General features: G+C 48.7%; 2 protein-coding genes across 3 annotated transcripts; one reads left to right on the top strand and one right to left on the bottom strand.

The window, feature by feature from the left end:
* Positions 1 to 1,228: 1,228 nt before the first annotated feature.
* On the bottom strand, positions 1,229 to 18,703 carry LOC114858337 (periphilin-1-like). Of its 2 annotated transcripts, XR_008695184.1 has the most exons (8): positions 18,429 to 18,703; positions 17,854 to 17,928; positions 17,646 to 17,749; positions 17,365 to 17,567; positions 16,235 to 16,293; positions 14,936 to 15,094; positions 4,666 to 6,055; positions 1,229 to 1,571 (listed from the first exon to the last, which is right to left on the bottom strand). XR_008695184.1 is itself a non-coding variant. In XM_029155486.3 (7 exons), the coding sequence occupies exons 1-7, from the start codon at positions 18,465 to 18,467 to the stop codon at positions 14,084 to 14,086; spliced, it is 822 nt and encodes a 273-aa protein (XP_029011319.1). In that variant the 5' UTR covers positions 18,468 to 18,688; the 3' UTR covers positions 13,838 to 14,083. The 2 variants fall into 2 exon arrangements, 1 of the variants encoding a protein (XP_029011319.1); XM_029155486.3 differs by lacking the exons at positions 1,229 to 1,571; positions 4,666 to 6,055 and adding an exon at positions 13,838 to 14,266 and having other exon boundaries at positions 18,429 to 18,688.
* Positions 5,875 to 13,447, top strand: LOC114858271 (prickle-like protein 2). The gene is made up of 8 exons (XM_029155295.2): positions 5,875 to 6,008; positions 8,392 to 8,505; positions 8,590 to 8,727; positions 8,937 to 9,140; positions 9,594 to 9,780; positions 10,223 to 10,377; positions 10,480 to 11,281; positions 11,375 to 13,447. Exons 1-8 carry the CDS (start codon positions 5,877 to 5,879, stop codon positions 12,313 to 12,315), a joined length of 2,673 nt encoding a protein of 890 aa, XP_029011128.1. The 5' UTR covers positions 5,875 to 5,876; the 3' UTR covers positions 12,316 to 13,447.
* Positions 18,704 to 18,730: the final 27 nt, after the last annotated feature.

Genomic DNA, 18,730 nt, shown 5'->3' with positions numbered 1-18,730 from the left:
TGAACGAGGCCCAGCTGATGAAAAGATACAGAGCAGGAACATTTAAAAGACACCAAAAACGCTGACTGTCTGATTCCAGCCGAAGCCTTTTACCTCAAACTTAATGTAAACGTCTTCCTTTGTGTCACGTGTGTGACGCTGTAACAAACTCTGCTGTTTTCCTGCTGGTCTGGGATCAGACAGTTCTATGACGTTGGATAAAGTGCTGCTTTTACAGCAAGAGAGGACGCGGATCTGCCACATCTCTGCTGGTTTTAGTTGTTTCACTCCAGAAGCTGATTGAACCGACTCTGAGTCTGTTTGCAGTGAAACAGAAGCAGCTGACGAACAACAACCTGTTGAGACAATTAGTGTCTCTGTTCTGACATGAGATGCATTTATTCCTCGATTCATCAGTGCCATTAAGCACATTTACACATTTAAAGCACTAGTTGAGGATTGGACACGTCTACTGTATTGAACCATCATGAGCCAGTGTCTCCTCTGGGTTTGAGGGGTTTAAATAGGAAACATAAACACACAGAAGCTGCCTTTCGTTAGTTAATAAAGAAGCAGGACAGGATTTGTCTGCGCTGTCGTCGCAGAGCGTGAGTGTGACTGTCAGTGCAAAGAGTTAACAGAGCCGCGGTCAGACTCCGCTTCAGCTGAGAACCTTCTCTCATGTCAGCTTTTACATAAATAAGAGCTTTTTCTCTCCATCACTCCCGTCCTTCTTCCTCTCATGCACACCCACACAGAGCCTGTCAGAGGCACATGAGGATGGGAGGAGGAAGGAGGGAGGCGGGTGAAGCCTGACACGTGAAGAAGGAGAAGCGTTGCTGCATCCTCAGCTTTTAGCTGTGTGTGTGTGTGTGTGTGTGTGTGTGTGTGTGTGTGTGTGTGTGTGTGTGTGTGTGTGTGTGTGTGTGTGTGTGTGTGTGTGTGTGTGTGTGTGCGTGTGTTCGGGGGATTTGTCTCGTGCTGAGGTCTGAGCCGCTCTGCTTTCATTCGCCGAGACTTCTCTTTGTTCTCGCCATCACCGGGTTTGTTGTGAAGATCTTCTGACACAGAGTTGTTGGCTAATCTCGGTGAATATGTGTGAATTCAGGCGCTGCTAATTGGATCAAACTGGATCAAACAGATTCAGCGATGATTTATTATCTGTAAAAGCCAATAGCGCGAGCGCGTCTACGCTGAGAGAGGAGAGACGACTCCTGCTTCCCAGCAAACACTGTAGAAAATGCTATCGCTCTGTCTCTGCTCGCACTTTATTGCGAAATCAATAAATATCCTACATTTTTTCAGACGCTCGTAAATGGGTGTTGGAGACTCTGCACCCCAATCGGTTGCCACAGCAACGCGCGGGTTTTCAGCTGACCTGCCGTCGGCTGACTGCTGCCGCGCAGAGGTACAGTTTGGATGAGTTCTCTCCTCGTTCCAGTCGCTGCGCATGTTTCAAACGCTCGTTTCCACCGAAGCGTCAGAGGCGAAACGCTTCCACAGCCGTGACACGCGACATTCAAGTTCGCCACCAGGAGTTAACGATGGATTTACAGTGGATCCTGTAGAAATGCATCTGGACACATCTGGACCTGATGAGAGGAGAGAATGTGTCATAGCTGTTTAATTTGCAGTTAGTACAATCACAAGCATCGAGAAGCGGTGTTCACGCGTGGGAGGAGGCTGGAGACAAGCAGGTACAGGTGGAATCACATGTTCTTAACTACAGTCTTCAGAGAAGCTTATACAGTAGGTGAATGTGGACTTCACTGACAGACGAGAAGCACAGTGTGTTTCTATATAAAAGCTGTGAACCTTTGACCTTTGACCTCTACAGTAGATCTATTTGAAGAACAGCAGTTTGCCGAGTGCTCATCAGCTGCCGGAGCAGGATAAGGTTGAATCCACTGGCTTTTACTCTGACATGAAAGGCTCCGTCTGTGTGGATAAGTGTTCACTGGTGCTAAACGTGTGATGAGAGCGTTCTATAAGCTCAGTGCAGCTCAGCAGGAGCTCTCCTCCGGTGCCACCGGTGGACTGTTTACGCTGGACGTTTCAGGCCCGCTGGGCTAAATGCAGGCATACGTGGTCACTTACTCATCGTGTGCTGAGTTTGTGGTGAGTTACTCATTAGTTGTGAAGTTCACACCGACTCATATGCTGATAATTGTTGTTTCAATGTCCTCTGTGGTGCTTTGCATTAACACACATCTAACACATGCGCAAATGAACCCATGCAGCGCTGTGAGTGCAGGGGACAGGCTGGAGCTGCAGGTTCTGATCGTCTCAGCGAGCGGTTCGGATCATTGGGCCGCGGTTCTGACACACGCGTGGTTGTTCTACGCTGCTGACTTGTGATCTTATCATCCACCACTGAGGGCGTCTATCGCAGGGTCACACGTCTCAGTGATTCCTCAATGTACCTGTGGATCTCCCACTCTAAATAACAGAGATGAGGCCGTTTAATCACTGGAACCACTACAGATTACTGGAAGAAACCATGAGTCTGATGTAACAGATTACTGCCCAATGCTGTGGATTACGTTAAAGTCAGACTACAGTAAAACATGTGAATGTGAAGGCAGACAGTTTCACAATGTGCTGTAATAATAAGCAGCTTCTCGTTTGTCACAGTTTGACTGCAGAGAGGTTCTAATTTTCACATCAGCATCACAATGAAAACCATAAAATACAAGATGATTCAATTCAGCACGTTCTGATCTTAAATGTCAGGTTTTTATTTTACCTGCTCTGCGTCACGTGACTCTGGTTTCGCTTGATGTTAATGTGAATCTCATCACGGTTTAAATGTCAAGTACTGAGTGAAACTCGGGGAAGCGGAGGCAGGTTTCACTCCTTCGGGGGATTTCACTGATTGGTTGAAATCAACATCTTGGTCCTCGTGGACTCACAATTACACGCATCTGTCTCAGACTTTTACACACTCTTAATTATTCAAGTCAGCTCTGTTCACAGCTGCACTGAAACACCGCGCGTCACTGAGCAGTTCAGGCTGTGTTCAGGGACCACTAAGAAAATCATTGGGAGACTTTAACCAAAATTATAGGGGCGTAAATGGTTCCCATTTATTAAAGATTACTGTGGTGTATTAAAGAGAAAAGTTAATGTCCTTTGTGATTTTTTATAATTAACCATCAAACAGGCAGTGTTTAGTATGTAAACAAGGAAGTCGGAGCATTTAATACGTTAACGAGTGAGTTTTCTACCACGTCTCATTATCCAGAACTGAGCCTCCTCCAGCAAACAGAAGTTCACAGCTCGTGTCTGCGCTCCCGTGTTGCTGGGGAGGAACAGAGGAGTGTGTCATGACTAAGCGCCGGCCCGGCCAGCGCGTTACGTCAAAAGTCACACACTCATCAGCGCCGTCTGTAGACACGCACTGAGCGGACACGCTTGACACCGAGGCGTGTGTGTGTCTTTGTTGGACGCTATCGGTGGAGACATACTGTACATTCCAGTGAGCGGAGTGTGATGGGAGCACTGGTGACGCTGGCGCCCCATTAAGGGATTTCACACAGCGGCCACTAAGACGAGCCTCGCTTACACTACAACAACACGAGCACCAGCTTGTGATTCCTGTGACTCATCTGATCTGTGCTTCTACATCTTACAGAGCGTCTCTTTGTTTATCTGAGCTCGCTCTTATACCTGCAGAGACGAACCCGTCTCCGTGTTTCAGCCCAGAGTTCTGTCTGACACTGTCCATCAGTTCTCAGTGGCAGCTAAGGTGGTTCCACAGTGAACCTGTGACTTTCACGGGTCATCGTTGAGTCATGGTTGCTGGCTCATTAGCATGAGCTTTGCCATCAGTGATAGAAACTGATGCTAGTGGAGCTAACCTGTGATTTAGGTTAGATATTTGTTGTTCCTCTTTGCTGCTTTTCCCAGCGCCGTGGCGTCGGCGCTCCTTGGACCGCGTTCAGAGGCGCTGTTTTCATTCTAATGAATGGGGCGCTGCAGAGGGATTGGCAGAAGGTGCACGGGGAGGATGGCAGGCGCACAAAGAGCGAGTCTGTCGCAGCAGAGGCAGCAGTTCACAGCCTGCATGTGAGAGGGTTCAGCACAAAGCACTGCACTAAGCTCAGATCAGATTAACCTATTAGCCACTAATGCATCTATTAGTCTAATCTATTCATGCACCGCAGTCATAAGGTGTAAGCACGGGGCAATTATATAACCTTAAATATGGATTTGATGCTGCAGATTAGTTGTATATAGAATGTTTGTAGGAGACGAGCTTGGCTGAGATGCTGATAATGAACAAGCGCATGAGCACATGAACACATGTTCTATTAAATCATCCTAACAGTCAATGGAAAACATCATCCACTTCCTTATGTTGTGTCTAGGAAAGAAAACCTAAATGTAATAAACAATGTAATGTTCTATTCCTGCTATAGTTGATACTGTGCTAAGTCACAACTACTTCAAACAGAAAATCAATGTAATATTTAATGCTCATAATAAAACTTTAAAACTAGTTCAAACCCATTAACAGTCAGTCAGGAACTGAGTTCTTCATTGATTTCAGATCCTCATCGTCATCGTCATCATCCTTGCTGTCGTCATGTTTGAACTGACGTCTAACTGGTGCAACAGGCTGCAGGTTTCTCACTCAGCCTCCAGACTCTAATGAAGAGCAGCCTGAGGCTCAAGGTTACATACCTGCTATCGCCGCTCACAAAGGAATCAGCAGCACCCATCTTAGAGATAAACAGTACTCGGCTGCTCGGTGGAGGCTGACTCACTGGCTCAGTCTGTTGAAATGTCTGCTGTTCCTTGGCCGCTGCTTAAGCTCCGCTTTTTCTGTTATTTCTAATCTGCAGGAAATAGTGTGGCTGCCTGAATCTGTCTCATGTTATGGGGGAATCAGAGTGAATCAGAGGTGTCACGGCCGGCGCTCACCTCCTCCCGACCGCCGCGCTGCTTGTTTTCTCCTCGATGAACTGCTCTGACCTTGATGAACGACCTGCTTTGCGTATTCACATCCTTTCTCCCCCTGTGGTTGCTCTGCGTCAACCACAGCTTTACATTAGGAGCTGACACTTTTAGAAACTGCAGTTGTTTTCATTCCACTGTAATTGACTCTACCCAGCAACTCATCAGCTTTCAAAATAAAAGGAACATGGCATGTGAACAGCAGTGATTGCGGCTCGCTAAATATTCTTCGTACTTATTAAGTAGAAGAGGCGATACCTGATCCTGTTAATTATTCATGTGTCTGTTGGTTGCAGCTGCTCTGCTTTTAGACAGGGAAGAGGAGAAGAGATCCAGCTGATCTCTAATCCCTATATTCAGGTAAAGCATGATGTCTTTAGATACTTTCCTTTAGCTGTGCTGCACACGTCGACTCCACTCTCCTACAACCACGGCGTCAGTGTGAGTCGGTCCACGGTGGATCCTTTGTCTTTTTAAGCCTGGAGAACTAATAAGAACTAGAATAAGGGTTAGAATAGATGATTGTACTGTAGCTGTTGTGTTATGACGACAGTAGTTGCACAATTCATGAGTCTATTGCTTTATTTATGGTAGTATTAGCATGTGAACCATGTATCAGGCACCAAACACAAGCAGAAAGCAAATAATCATCAGTTACAGCGACGATTCTGTCCAACAACAACATTCAATAGGTTTAACACTAACCTGACCAGGTTGATGCTGGTTTGATTTTAGCAGGTAAAGCGGCTGTAGCTGTTTTTAATGTTCTTCAAATATGCAACACAAAAAAGTGTCCCTCACATTTTCTTCTGTATTTTCGCCGCATCTGCTTTTCACAGCTGGAGACTCCAAACTCATGTAAAGCGTCTCTTGTCGCCCCAACAGGGAGACCTGTGTCCACTGAAGCGGTTTGTGGAGGGGAGTATGTTGTGACAGCCATGTCTCTGGAGATGGAGAAGACCATCACCAAGCTGATGTACGACTTCCAGAGGAACTCCACTTCTGATGATGACTCTGGATGTGCACTGGAGGAGTACGCCTGGGTTCCCCCCGGCCTCAGTCCTGAGCAGGTACCAGCCCCGCATCCATCACACTGTTATCCTGGTGTCAAACTGGCCTGAAAGGGCCAGAAAGAATTAATAGTTTAAATGATGAAGCATCTGCAGAGCTTTCTAATGAAGCTCCAATTAAATATTCACTGGTCTAATACAACACAATAGGTCCTAAATATTTTTAAATCCCCTTCATGGTGTCTTACTCTCCTTGTGGAGCGGGGGGGGGGGCTCTTACAAATCACTGAGACGTTGCTGTCAGGCATTTCAAACAAGAATAATTGCACGGACGTTTTGCAGCAGTCAGCGTTAAAGCTGACATGGTGTTGGAACCGAGTCCACGCGGGCACAAAGACAACCACAGCCCAGAGCGAGGCTGGAGCCACAGGCTGATCAGCTGATCAGATCAGATGTGCAGCAGTAAATGGAGAAAATGTCTGAGGTTTTGTATCAGGCTACTATTTATCCAGCAGGAGGTTGAGCCCCATTAGGTAGAACTGCTCACTTCTATAAATAGCCAGAAATCTCCCGCTTCGTGTGAAAACTGTCCTTCTCCATTTAATTATCTTTTCTGATCCTATAAGCTTCAATTTGTCCTGTAATTTTACGTATTCTTGCTAATTTAAACCCAAAGGAACAGAAGTAATTTGAGTCAGCAAATGCTGATGAATTTAATTGAAAATGTGTTTGTGCTTCATCATTCTCGAGTCCCTAACTGCACTCATTTGCAGTTTAAATGCATTTTAATTGCATGCATGACCGAGCTAATGGAATCGATTGTGCACATCCAGAGGAAGCGCGCTGCTCGTCACTTCTTATTTTTAGGTGCTGTTTGTGCTCTGACATAAGATAAACACAATGTGTTGGACTATATTTTGGGTGTAAACACTTGGGTCTTTATTTAGCAGGAGCAGCTCTCTAACGCAGCAGACCTCCAAGGGCTCTGTTAACAGATGACAGGCTGGGCTGATAACAGTCATTTTCTCCAGTCAGCCATCTTGACAGGATGCTGAAAGAGGCTAAAGCCTCTCATCCTACAGGAGGTGCAGGCAATTGTAGCTGCCTGTTGCTTTTTAAAGCACTTGCATGTAATGAGTGCTAATCCTGTCTGCTCAGGGTTATTCATGTCACTGGCATTTTAAAATAAAAATAATTGCAGATATTTCATTTCATATTAGAAAAAATATTACATCTATGTCCTAGACAGTTTTATTGTGTCAGGGTTTAGTTATTCTACTGCAGATGTGATGTTTCCTTTGCTTTTTTAACATTTGAATGTAATAATTTACTTCCAGAACCAGAAAATCTTAACAATTAATTTATGAGTCTCGTCTCATTTTAAACCTCACATTCACTGACTCCAACTTACAAACCAACAAGGATGGAAAGAATAAAACAAGGGGTCATTAATCTGGGGGTTAATGCTCACACACTTAACGAAGATCCACCGATTATTTAAATTGGACGATTCTTACACTGCAGTAAACACAAGTCCTTTCGTGTCAAAGGATATTCTGCTGAAAGTCACTGAAGTGACAACATTTCTTTCATTCCTTTTAAGTGTTTACTTCTCAGGCACCAATCAAGGTTTTCCTCTGTTTCACCTGATGACATGCGAATACAGAAGAGGGTTCAGGCCAGAACGTATCAGGTGCTCCCGCATCTGAATTTCAATTACAATGTGGAAAAGTACGATTTCCTTAAAGCAATGTGAGTTGGAGCTGTTGAAAATTTAAAGAACCCGATGCTGTTCAAGGTTGAGTCTGCGGCAGCGCAGCGCTCTTTCATTTGCAGACTGATTTCCAAGGGCAGCGATGGCTGAGGGCATGCGGACCATGATGAATTCATTAGAAAGTAATTTCAGATTTATTAGGTGGGTTTGTCGCCATGAATTAATCAAATAAGGGGAATTATGTAATGGAGTTGTTGGCTCAGAAACACGACTTTTACCTTCACAACAAACAGAGTGATAACTTGTGCGATTCAGGTTGTGTAACTCACAGTTATGCTGTGAACCTGTAGCTGAGCTGGGATGTCAGGGACACGCCGTGTTCTAAAGGAGCAGACTGTGTTCTAGCAGCCAACTGTACAGAACCTTCCCACACAGAGGCTGATATTTGTTTCAGGATCAGACAAACTTTGATTCATCATCAGACCAGAAACACAACTATGAACAAACAACAGAAGCTCCTCCCAAGGGCCGAGCCTTGTTTCCAAACTGCTGCGATTCATCCTCAGACGCAGCTACGACACGTTCTGACAGTAGTTTTGCTAAATGGAGCATTTTCTATGTCTGTGATCAAAGCAGTCATTGATCTTTCCATGGTCACTTCTGCTGATCGTGTTTAGGATGGAACCCGCTGCTCAGCACCCGGTTCACTGTCTGTGCTTCATGTTTCAGGTGCATCAGTATTACAACTCCTTACCAGAGGAGAAGGTTCCCTACATAAACAGCCCCGGAGAGAAATACCGCATCAAACAGCTGCTTCACCAGCTGCCGCCGCACGACAACGAGGTCGGTGGCTTTTAACGGCACGGCAAACGTGAACGGGTTGCGGGTTCTACGCCCGGCGCCTGACGGCTGCTCTGTGTTGAATAGGTGCGTTACTGCAACGCGCTGGACGAGGAGGAGAAACGGGAGCTCAAGCTCTTCAGCAACCAGCGGAAAAAGGACAACCTGGGCCGAGGCAACGTCCGGCCCTTCCCCCTCACCATCAGCGGAGCCATCTGTGAGAAGGTGACTGTCCACAGACCCGGGAGGCAGCAGTGACACCGGCCACATGAAAGCTGTCCAATCTATTGTATCATTCACTTTAAGTATAAATATAGGTTTAGGTTTTCTACCAGAATTTTTCATCTCTTGTGAAATGGTTCCACTCCTCTCGTCTCTCCTGTTTCTTTTTCCTGTCCCCTGATGAACATCCTGTCCTCCTCTCTCCGCTCCAGTGCGGGGGTCAGATCAACGGAGGGGACATCGTGGTCTTCGCTGCCAGGGCCGGTCATGGGTCGTGCTGGCACCCTCACTGCTTCGTCTGCAGCATGTGCGAGGAGCTGCTGGTGGACCTCATCTACTTCTACCAGGATGGGAAGGTCTACTGTGGCCGGCACCACGCAGAGAGGCTGAAGCCCCGCTGCTGCGCCTGTGATGAGGTGCGCCCGTCCTCCGCGGGAAATGAATGGCTCCCAGATTTGGATGGAGCTGGAACGGGTCTGGAGGGAAAAGATGTTTTAGTATTCCAGCCGTGCCTCACACATTCAGAGAGTTTTCCAGCGTAATGTGTGGCAGTAATAACTTTACTGCGCTCAGCTCTAATCATGGAAACAAACCAAGCACCGCAAATTAAAACACAGTTCAGGTCCAGCTTTGTTTGATACAGTTGATACAGTACTGACCATAGAAAGCGCTTGTCTTAAGATGCCGCAGCTGGTTTCTGTCATTAGAACAGGCTGTTACTCAGTCACAAGTTATCCAGTTTGAGGGGTCACTTGGGAACCACTGTGTTGGGGGTTGTGTACGCGTACGGTTCAGATGAAATGCTGGGCCGAGGACGGAGCCCTGATGAACCCCACAGCAGTGACCAAGGAGATTTGTGTGTCCCGCAGATCATCTTCGCTGACGAGTGCACCGAGGCCGAGGGCCGGCACTGGCACATGAAGCACTTCTGCTGCTACGAGTGCGAGACCACCCTGGGCGGCCAGCGCTACATCATGAAGGACGGGCGGCCTCACTGCTGCAACTGCTTCGAGTCCCTCTACGCGGAGTACTGCGACGCGTGCGGCGAGCACATAGGTAGGACACTGGTTCCCGCAGCCTCCGCATGGACGCGCCATTTACCGCTGTGCTATCGGCTCCGTGGGGCACAGCTGTGCAGAGGCGGAGTCAGTGCAGTGAGACGTGGACGCTTATTATCAGCAGCTCCAGTAACAGTGAGAGTGTGATACAGAGGATGCTCCCATGTTGTATCCAGATGGGAGCTGTGAAAGATGATTACTTCCCCTGGTGGGAGCAGCACTGATGGAATTGTAAAAACAGAGAGATAAGGTGAAAGCAAAGAATCACAAATGGAGGAAAAAGCCTGTGTTTGTATTATTTCACCTCATTTCTGCTCTGAGTCAAACATGGACAGAATGTATTTACTCTAGTGGCTAAAATCAGACCCGTGTCCATTAGCAGCAGATTTGTAGGCAGTTAAAGTTATTAAACCACTAAACCCGCTTCCTTTTGGCCGAAGGCATCGACCAGGGCCAGATGACGTATGACGGCCAGCACTGGCACGCCACCGAGGAGTGCTTCTGCTGCGCCCACTGCAAGCGCTCCCTGCTGGGCCGCCCCTTCCTGCCAAAGCAAGGGCAGATCTTCTGCTCACGGTCCTGCAGCGCCGGCCAGGTACGGTCCCAGCATCACCAGGATCACACATCCACCCATTTGAGCCCCCTCTTTATATAATGCTCCCCGTTTGTTCCACTCTCTTAAACTGAACTCAATCAGGATCCAGACGAGTCCGACTCCTCGGACTCAGCCTTCCAGAGCGCTCGCTCTCGCGAATCCCGCCACAGCACCAAGATTGGGAAGAAGGAGCGCCGGAACGCTGAGCAGGAGCGCAGGAGCGCCGAGGCCCGCCAGTCGGCTCCTCCGCCTATGCCCGACCGCCTGTCGGCTGAAATCGACCCGCTGTCGGTTCAGATGGACCGTCTGAGCGTGTCCTCCAGCCAGACTCCGAGCAGGACGCCCAACCGTACGCCCAGCCGCACCCCGAGCCGCGCGCCCAGCCTGAACCAGGTGTGGATGAGCCGGGACGAGCCCTACGTCCCAGCTGCCTATGAGGGGCCCCAGCGGGAACCCTCCCCCACCCCCACACCTGTACATATGCTGGGTCAGTGTAACCCCCGGCAGGCTTACAACCACAGTGCGAATGCTCATCCTCCAGCCCAGAATGCTGCCAACCAAGGGAAGAGGCCTGATTCCTGGGGGAAGGAACAAGGCAATGCCAAGAGGATGCCCATGGCTGCTCTGAGGGGCCACTCCTTCAATGAGAACTGGATCCACCACAGCCAGGATGAGTTCAGGCCCAACAAGCTCCGCACACAGATGAGCTTCAATGAGATGTCGAGCCAGAACCAGGGTTTCTCGGACAAGAGGAGCATCAGTCTGCATGGGTTCCAGAGAGACGGCCGACCTCCGCTGACTCGGAGGAACCCCATCAACGCCATGAGCTTCAACGAGCCCCTCACCCCTGTAGAACAGACCCCCCGCGGGTCTGTGGACTCCCTCACCATGTCCAACGCCACAGGTAGCGTCACATAACAACTCAGTATGACACAATGCAGTGTGTTAGCAAATGGCATTAAAATGTGATTTCCCACTTTGTTTTACTCCATTGTAGCAGGTAACTCTCTGGACGGGGTCACTAAGCGTCAGGAGCATCTGTCGAGGTTCTCCATGCCCGATCTGAGCAAGGACTCGGGTGTCAATGTGTCAGAAAAGAGCAACATGGGCACGCTCAGCTCCTCGGTCCAGTTCCACAGCACAGAATCCCTGTCCTCCTCCCGCCCCTACAACAACAACATGTACACCCCACTGAGAGTGGGCTACCCGCTGCAGTACTGGGACGGTCAGCAGCCACAGGGCCGCGTGGGGGTGATGGGCAGCAGCGGAAACCTGCGCATGGCTCCCATGAGTGACAGGATGCCCCGGAGACGCATCAACGGCCAGGACACGCTGTCCCAGCCCCAGCAGCCGCAGCCGCGGCGCCGCAAGCACCACCACGGAAACCACGGCAACGGGCAGCATCGCAGCGGCCGCCACCACAAGCGCTCCCGCCGCTCCCGCTCTGACAACGCCCTGCACCTGGCGGCGGACCGGCCCGCTCAGATGGTGGAGCTGCCCTACCGCCGTGTCCAGGAGGACTACGACCGCTTCCCCTCCGGCCACGCCGCTCGGGAGCTCTACGGGCTGGACCCGGGCGGATACAGGCAGCAGTCCCATCGGCCCTGCCCGCGCACCACCTCCGATCTCACCCTGCAGAACGCCGGGTGGCAGCCTGTGGGGCTGGGGGGGCCGTGCTGGGGCGACGGCTACGTGGAGGCTGCAGACCCCTGGTGCTCCAGCTGCTCCTCGTCCTCCGAGTCGGAGCCAGATGAGAGCTATTTCCTAGGAGAACCGATCCCCAGGCCCGTGCAGCTGTGCTACATCAACAACGAGGAGCTGCGCCACCGCTACAGCCCCTCTGGGATGGGTGGTCACCACGGACCTCTGCATGGACCGATTCACGGCCAGATGCACAGCCGGCAGAGGAGGAAGAGCAAAAACTGTATCATTTCCTAGATGTAGAGCAAAGAAATAGTGAGGGAAGAGCAGGAGAGGTAAGGATATGGTTAAAGCAACAGAGGAGGATACAGGGAGTGGGAAGGTGAGAGTGAGACAGTTGACTGTGTGTGTGTGTGTGTGTGTGTGTGTGTGTGTGTGTGTGTGTGTGTGTGTGTGTGTGTGTGTGTGTGTGTGTGTGTACCTATTTTTTGTGCTTGTGAGCTTACACAACTCCTCACCGGCCAGTGTTTGGTTTGTGTACACCTACACAGAGTGATCTAATCATGAGAGGAAGCTCGAATGTCTTACACAACAGAAATGTTTACAATGGTGGAATCATCTCTGCTGACGCTATGAAGGAGCAGGGATGAATCTGATGAACTATACTGTGGTGGAGGTAAATAACACGATGTGTGTGCGCGTCTGTGTGTGTCCGTGTTACAGAAAGATTGAACATTTCCTTGGCACTTTGAAAGGAAAGTACCACAGGTCCGAGCGCAGCCATGTGACTGTTCCTGCCGCCGCTCCGGGGCGCGGGCAGCGAAACGTAATCTTTGTGGACAAACCAGAAATTGTGCTGGGATGGTGAAACCTCCGCACTAGATTCCAAGCTGTTATTGTTCACGCCGACGGAATTCAAATGCTGCTGGAATATAGTGTGGGCTCGCTAGCCCTTTGGTCGCCTTGTACAAATAGTCTGTTGAACCGTGCGCTCTACATAGCAGCTCTCATGCTTTACCAAGGACGGGGCCGCGCTGCCTCCGCTCCTTGACCATTCAGGCACAGTAACGTCAGGTATGGTCCCGTTTTCTCTTCTGCAACATGCTTCGTTTTTTGAAAGTTACCTATAGAAGATTAAGAATAATCATAAGAACCAACTAATGCTAACAATAATAACAATATTAATAACAATGCAAATAATAATTATAACCATATTAAAGAATAATACCTTTTAAATGTATATATAGTAATGAACCTAATAAAGTAATGGGTGGAGTAATGTAAATGTTTTGTACATATGGTCTTAAATATTTATATATTTTGTAACTAAAGAATCATTATTTGTATAACATGATGTAGACATAGGGAGACTTGCATGTTAATTTGTTGTTGTTGTCTCATACTGAAAATAAAGTGTACTTCACCAGGAGGTTGTTTTTGTAAGTTACACCAGCATCAGACTGGTCAGTTTCAGTTAAACCAGTTTGGTCAGTCATAAATACTGGACAAATTATTTCACCCAAACCTCTGTTCACTCACATATTTTAGCCAGAAATCAAAGCTTTTCACAAAAGTAATTAATTCGAGGGTGAATCCTCCCAGTGCAACTGGACCATCATGTCCAGTTTAAATGGCTTCCTGTTTTAACAGTAACGCCGATGACGGATAAAAACACAGTTGAAGTGTGTCGTGTTCATGAATGACCTCGGACCTGTTTTTTCATTTCAGTGCTGACATTTAACCTGTTATCACCGTATGTACAACACTGCTGAACATTTGCCTTAAATGAAAGCAGCGGCCCAGTCACATGAACAAAAAATCTTGTTCACAAATTTAATGTACTCGAATACAATTATGTAAAGGCACCAAACGGGCAAATGACAATAAATTAAGCAGGTAAATCAGACATCAAAGTAGATGTTTGACAGCTCGTAGGCAGTGAAACAGTTTATCATCACAGTATCAAACCGAAGCACCATCAGAGGTTCGAATCAAAAGACTGGAAGCTGATTGAATTTACAAAAGGTATAAAAATAGCTCTGACTTATTCCCGGAGTGTGTGCGATCAGAGCGGCGGCTCTTTGGAGTCGTAGTCCTCTATGAACGCCTTCATGGCCTCCACGCAGCGCTGGCCGATGTCCCTGAGGTTCTGCTGCAGCGAGGACTGGACGGAGGCCTCCAGGGACGGGTCCTTCTCTATCAGCATCTTCACTACGTGGCCAAACATTTCACATTCCTGGTAGTACACCTGAAACACACACACCCGCGGCTTCAGTTGGACGAGGCAGGTGAGTGGCTGCGGAGTCTTCTCACACACACTGAGGGCATTAACGAGCTGCTGCCGAGCGCTGGCCTCCGCGCAGCTTCCTGGACTTTTTTTCCAGCTACCTGTTGCCTCACTGCTTCTTCTGGCTGTGCCTCTGTAATGCTGCAACCATGGAGACATGAAAAGCACGACTCCATCTTTGTCTTCAAGTGGGTGGAAGCGCAGCATCTCTCGCACGAACGCGGCGGATGAGCCTCGTGTTGTCTGTCACAGCATTAAAAGCACGCTGCAGCCTGCTGTGAGTCAGGTAAGGTGGCGTAAACAGTCTTTGTGTCTCAGCTCAATTAGAAAAATAAAGGAGTGACACCATCCGTCACGTGAAACGACGAATTAGGGCTCATTCGTCAGGAAGCAAAGCAAAGGCAGTAATGACTGTGAAGCTGCTTCAGGCCCAGGAAACGAATCCCTCTCCTTCCTGGTGTAATGTCTCCCGGCACTTTTAAAGATCTCTCCTCTCTAATCCCCGCTCCTCTCATCTCGTGCCTCCTGTGTGTGTGTGTGTGTGTGTGTGTGTGTGTGTGTGTGTGTGTGTGTGTGTGTGTGTGTGTGTGTGTGTGTGTGTGTGTGTGTGTGTGTGGTGAAGCTCCCCACCTCGTCGATCTCCCTCCTCTTCTGCTGGATGGCTCGCTCGCGTGCCACCGTCTGGCTGGCGGTTGGAGGGAGCTCCCCGTCTCTGCTCCGCTCCCTCTCTTTGCTTTTTGCCCCTCTGTGATCTCGCTCCCTGCTTTGCTTCCTGTCGCTCTGACAGATCTGCAGCAGGAAGCGAAACAAGAGTTGGACGCTAGTAATGAGACAGTTGGCCTGGAGACATGGCTGCTAACACTGATGATGATGATGAAGGCTGGGCTGCTAAGACAGAACATGACTAAAGCCCAGCTCCACGTTTCAACTTGTACCAGAGACATGAGGAGTGAACATCGAGTCTGTGCTGACTGCAAACAGGTGCAGAACAGGACCACTGATTAATCAGCAACGGTTAATTAATAAACGAGAGCTACAGATCATTTATTGATCCTATTACTGAAGTGATGTTGATAAAAGACAAGCGACAGAGTGATTGATGTCACATCATGATCACCATTCATGAGATGGTTCACTTACATTTCAGGCTCGTTCATCTTCAAATCTAATGCTACAAATGTCTGTAAGTCATGAAATGATGGGTTTTGGCACTAACTAAGACCTACAAGGACCTTAATCAGAAGTTAAACTTCACCATCAACCATCAACAGCATCAGAATCTGATAAAGAGTGACTGGTCGTCATCTGTGTAAAAACATCTGCTCTCACCGATCGTCACCTCAGGTCTCAACATAAAGCTGCAGAAAGCACATTTTTCTGAATCCTAAGCTTCTCTCCGCTGTGGCTCCACTGCAGCAGCGCCCAGCAGTGATTCATCATGTGCTGCTCTTCTCCACGCTGTGCTCAGGTCAGCCAAGAAATCCAGGCAGCCGTTGGATTCAGCTCCTTTCTGCAGCACCTGGGCTGTTTGCATTGGGGCGACGTCAGTCTGCGCCTCCATGAACAAACACAACACTCGCTGTGCACATAACCGCGACTGCAGCCGCTGTTTGCTCATCATTAACACTGTGTTGGTGCTGGATTCAAACCTGTACTTTCTTATGTGTTTCCTTAGATTCTAGCAATGTTTGGAGATTCTCACTAGGGCAAATATTTAGCATTATTTTATAATACCATTACAAAACAAAGAAACTTTTCATCCAATAGCCTGCAACCTTTAAAAGCCTTCGTTTTTCTATTAGTGTGAAGTGTCATAAATCATCTGCGAGGGCATTTTAGACTGCACAACCTTAATACATTAGATGGAAACGCTAATAAATCAGTCTTAGGAAGAGATGGACCACGGAGGAGCTGAGGAGCTGAACTCACAGTGAGCTGCGTGTCCTTGTCGCTGCTGGACGTGGACCTGGCTGCGAAGGCTCGCGGAGCTGGAACACAGACAAAGCGCGAGGTCAACACAAGCAGCAGTAACTGAAGCAGAATGACTGGCTGGTGTTAGAAGGGCCCTGCTTCATCTGCCACGCCCACAAGAGGAGAACCTGTCGGAGCATCAATAATTCAGCCTCACAGTCTCTTTAGCCTTTTGCTGAAGGGTGAGCCAGTTTTGAACACATCACGGTTTAAATTGAGCTTCATCTCTGAGACTTGGAATATGTGGCCTACAGTGTTGGACTGCAGCACTATGTGCAGCTTAGCATAGCTCTGTTATGGCTCATTATATACTGCTGGCGAGTCTTTCCTCCCTCTCTCTCTCATATACACACACAAATCAGCGATGAGTCACCAGCATCGCACCATCACTCAGGCACAAAAAACCTGTTCCACACTCACACATACACAAACACACACCTCCACAGTGCTGCAGTATGCGCACAGCTACCGTGGCTGAAAACATGCAGCACCAGCAGCTCAGGCGTCGGACAACAGCACGGACGTGTGCAACAAGCACCTCGTTACGACGGACGCGGGTTTAAAGGCCATCGCAGGTCTGTGACCACAGGTGAATGAGGTGCTTTATCACCATGTAAACCATGCAGAGTGGTCAGCATCGTGTGAAACTGGTTCGATGGGGCAGAGTGTGACAAGCTCCCAACCACCAAATGCCGAGAGGAGCAAACGTTTTTGATGTGAAGAGCTCCTGAAAATGTTTGTGTGAAGATCTGCTTGTTTATTCTGCCACACTGTGGTCGCTCCGCAGCATTAGCTAGTGAGGGATTATACTGAGAGTGTGTGTGTGTGTGTGTGTGTGTGTGTGTGTGTGTGTGTGTGTGTGTGTGTGTGTGTCTCATTCTTTTGTTAAATTATCTTTGACCCAATCACTTACAGATCATGCAAATCTGAGTTGTCACTTCCCATCAGACCACTTCCTGGTTTTCTGCACAAGCAGAGCAGGTTGGTCATACTTTAAACACACCACTGTGTGTTAATTGGAACTGATGACACACGTGTCCACGTGAGGCCTGTGTGGTTGCCTGCTGTGGCTGTGCTGTGTGACGTACTGCAGCGCTGTTTCGGGGGTGAGCTCCCATCAGGTCCCTCCTTTGACTCGTAGCGCTGCTTCTCTCCAGGCCTCTCTCTCTCTCTCAGCGTCGACAGGTCGATGCGATAGGGTTTGTGTGGATGATCCCTGCGGTGGAAGTGATCCCTGGCGGTGAAGTGCTGGTATTTATGTTTGCCAAATCCAGGGTCGTCCCTGGAAAAACTATGTAAACCGATGGGGAAGGCTCTAGATCAGTGCCTGATTTCTGTGTTATGACCACAGTCACAGTCACACTCTCACCGCGGTTGGTGAAAACGCCCTCCAAACTTGTGTTGGTACGAACTGGACAACCAGGCCCTCGGTCTGGAAGGACTTCGCACCCGTCTGAAGGGCTTCTTCTCATCCTGAACCCAAGGATTAAAGTGAGTCACAGCACTGTGATGCAGAGTCCAGCGATCACGCCTCTCTCAGACGTGGTCGTGAGTGGTGACGTGAGGACGAGCTGTACCTGAGACGCAGGGACGTCAGACGGCCTCTTGTCCACGGACTCGTCACTGCGTTCTCTGTGCCGCAGAGTGGAGCCCTGCAGAAGGAGCAGCGTTTCAGTCTCAGTGCGAGCGGCGACTGTACCGATACCTTTATTACAGTTCAGGAAATCAGTTTCATCTTTTTTCTCATTATTTGGTCATAAATGTCAAACTTTCTGCAGCTCAAAAGTCTAAACATGATGATTTGCTGCTTGTATTTTATACAACAAATCAAATATCTCTGAATTCATGGCTAAGATAATATGAAGATGTCACTTATGGGAAAAAAGAAAGCATTGATTGAAAAGTGACAAACAAAGCACTGGATAATCAATAATAAAGTGCATGTGGCTGTTTATTCGTACACTAAAAGGACGCAGAGAGTCATAAAATCATAAAACCACACTTCCTCCACAACAACACAGTCATAAATAGACCACGCGCACCAAGTGACACGCACGCAGCTCTGTCGTGATGTCTGCGTTAACTTCTGTGCTGTGGTGTCAGTTCGCTGTGTGACACCGTCCGGTCCAGAGTCCAGTCTGCGCTCCTTTACCTTGATTTGCTGCGCGTCCTGCGGCCGTGAACGCTCCATTTGCGCCTTTTGGCGTCAGTCTCGATCAGTGACTGCTTTTATTTCTGAGTCCGGTCAACCAGGAAGTGCGCGCGCGGCCGTGTTGTGTTACCCTCGGCACATTTCGAGTGTGGTACAGTTGTGCCAGTTTAAAATGGTGACTAGCTGGAAGTGTGTGTGTGTGTGTGTTTGCTGGGCAGCAAACGAACGAGACATGGTTTTACTTCCCTTTTGTTCAACCCAATCAGGTGGAGGCGGCGCTGAACGCTTCATCAAAAGCACGC

Source organism: Betta splendens, chromosome 7 (genome assembly GCF_900634795.4).
Source record: "Betta splendens chromosome 7, fBetSpl5.4, whole genome shotgun sequence".
NCBI classification, from domain to species: domain Eukaryota; kingdom Metazoa; phylum Chordata; class Actinopteri; order Anabantiformes; family Osphronemidae; genus Betta; species Betta splendens.
The sequence above is the reverse complement of the archived record's forward strand: the minus strand, read 5'-3'. Positions and strand labels throughout refer to the sequence as shown.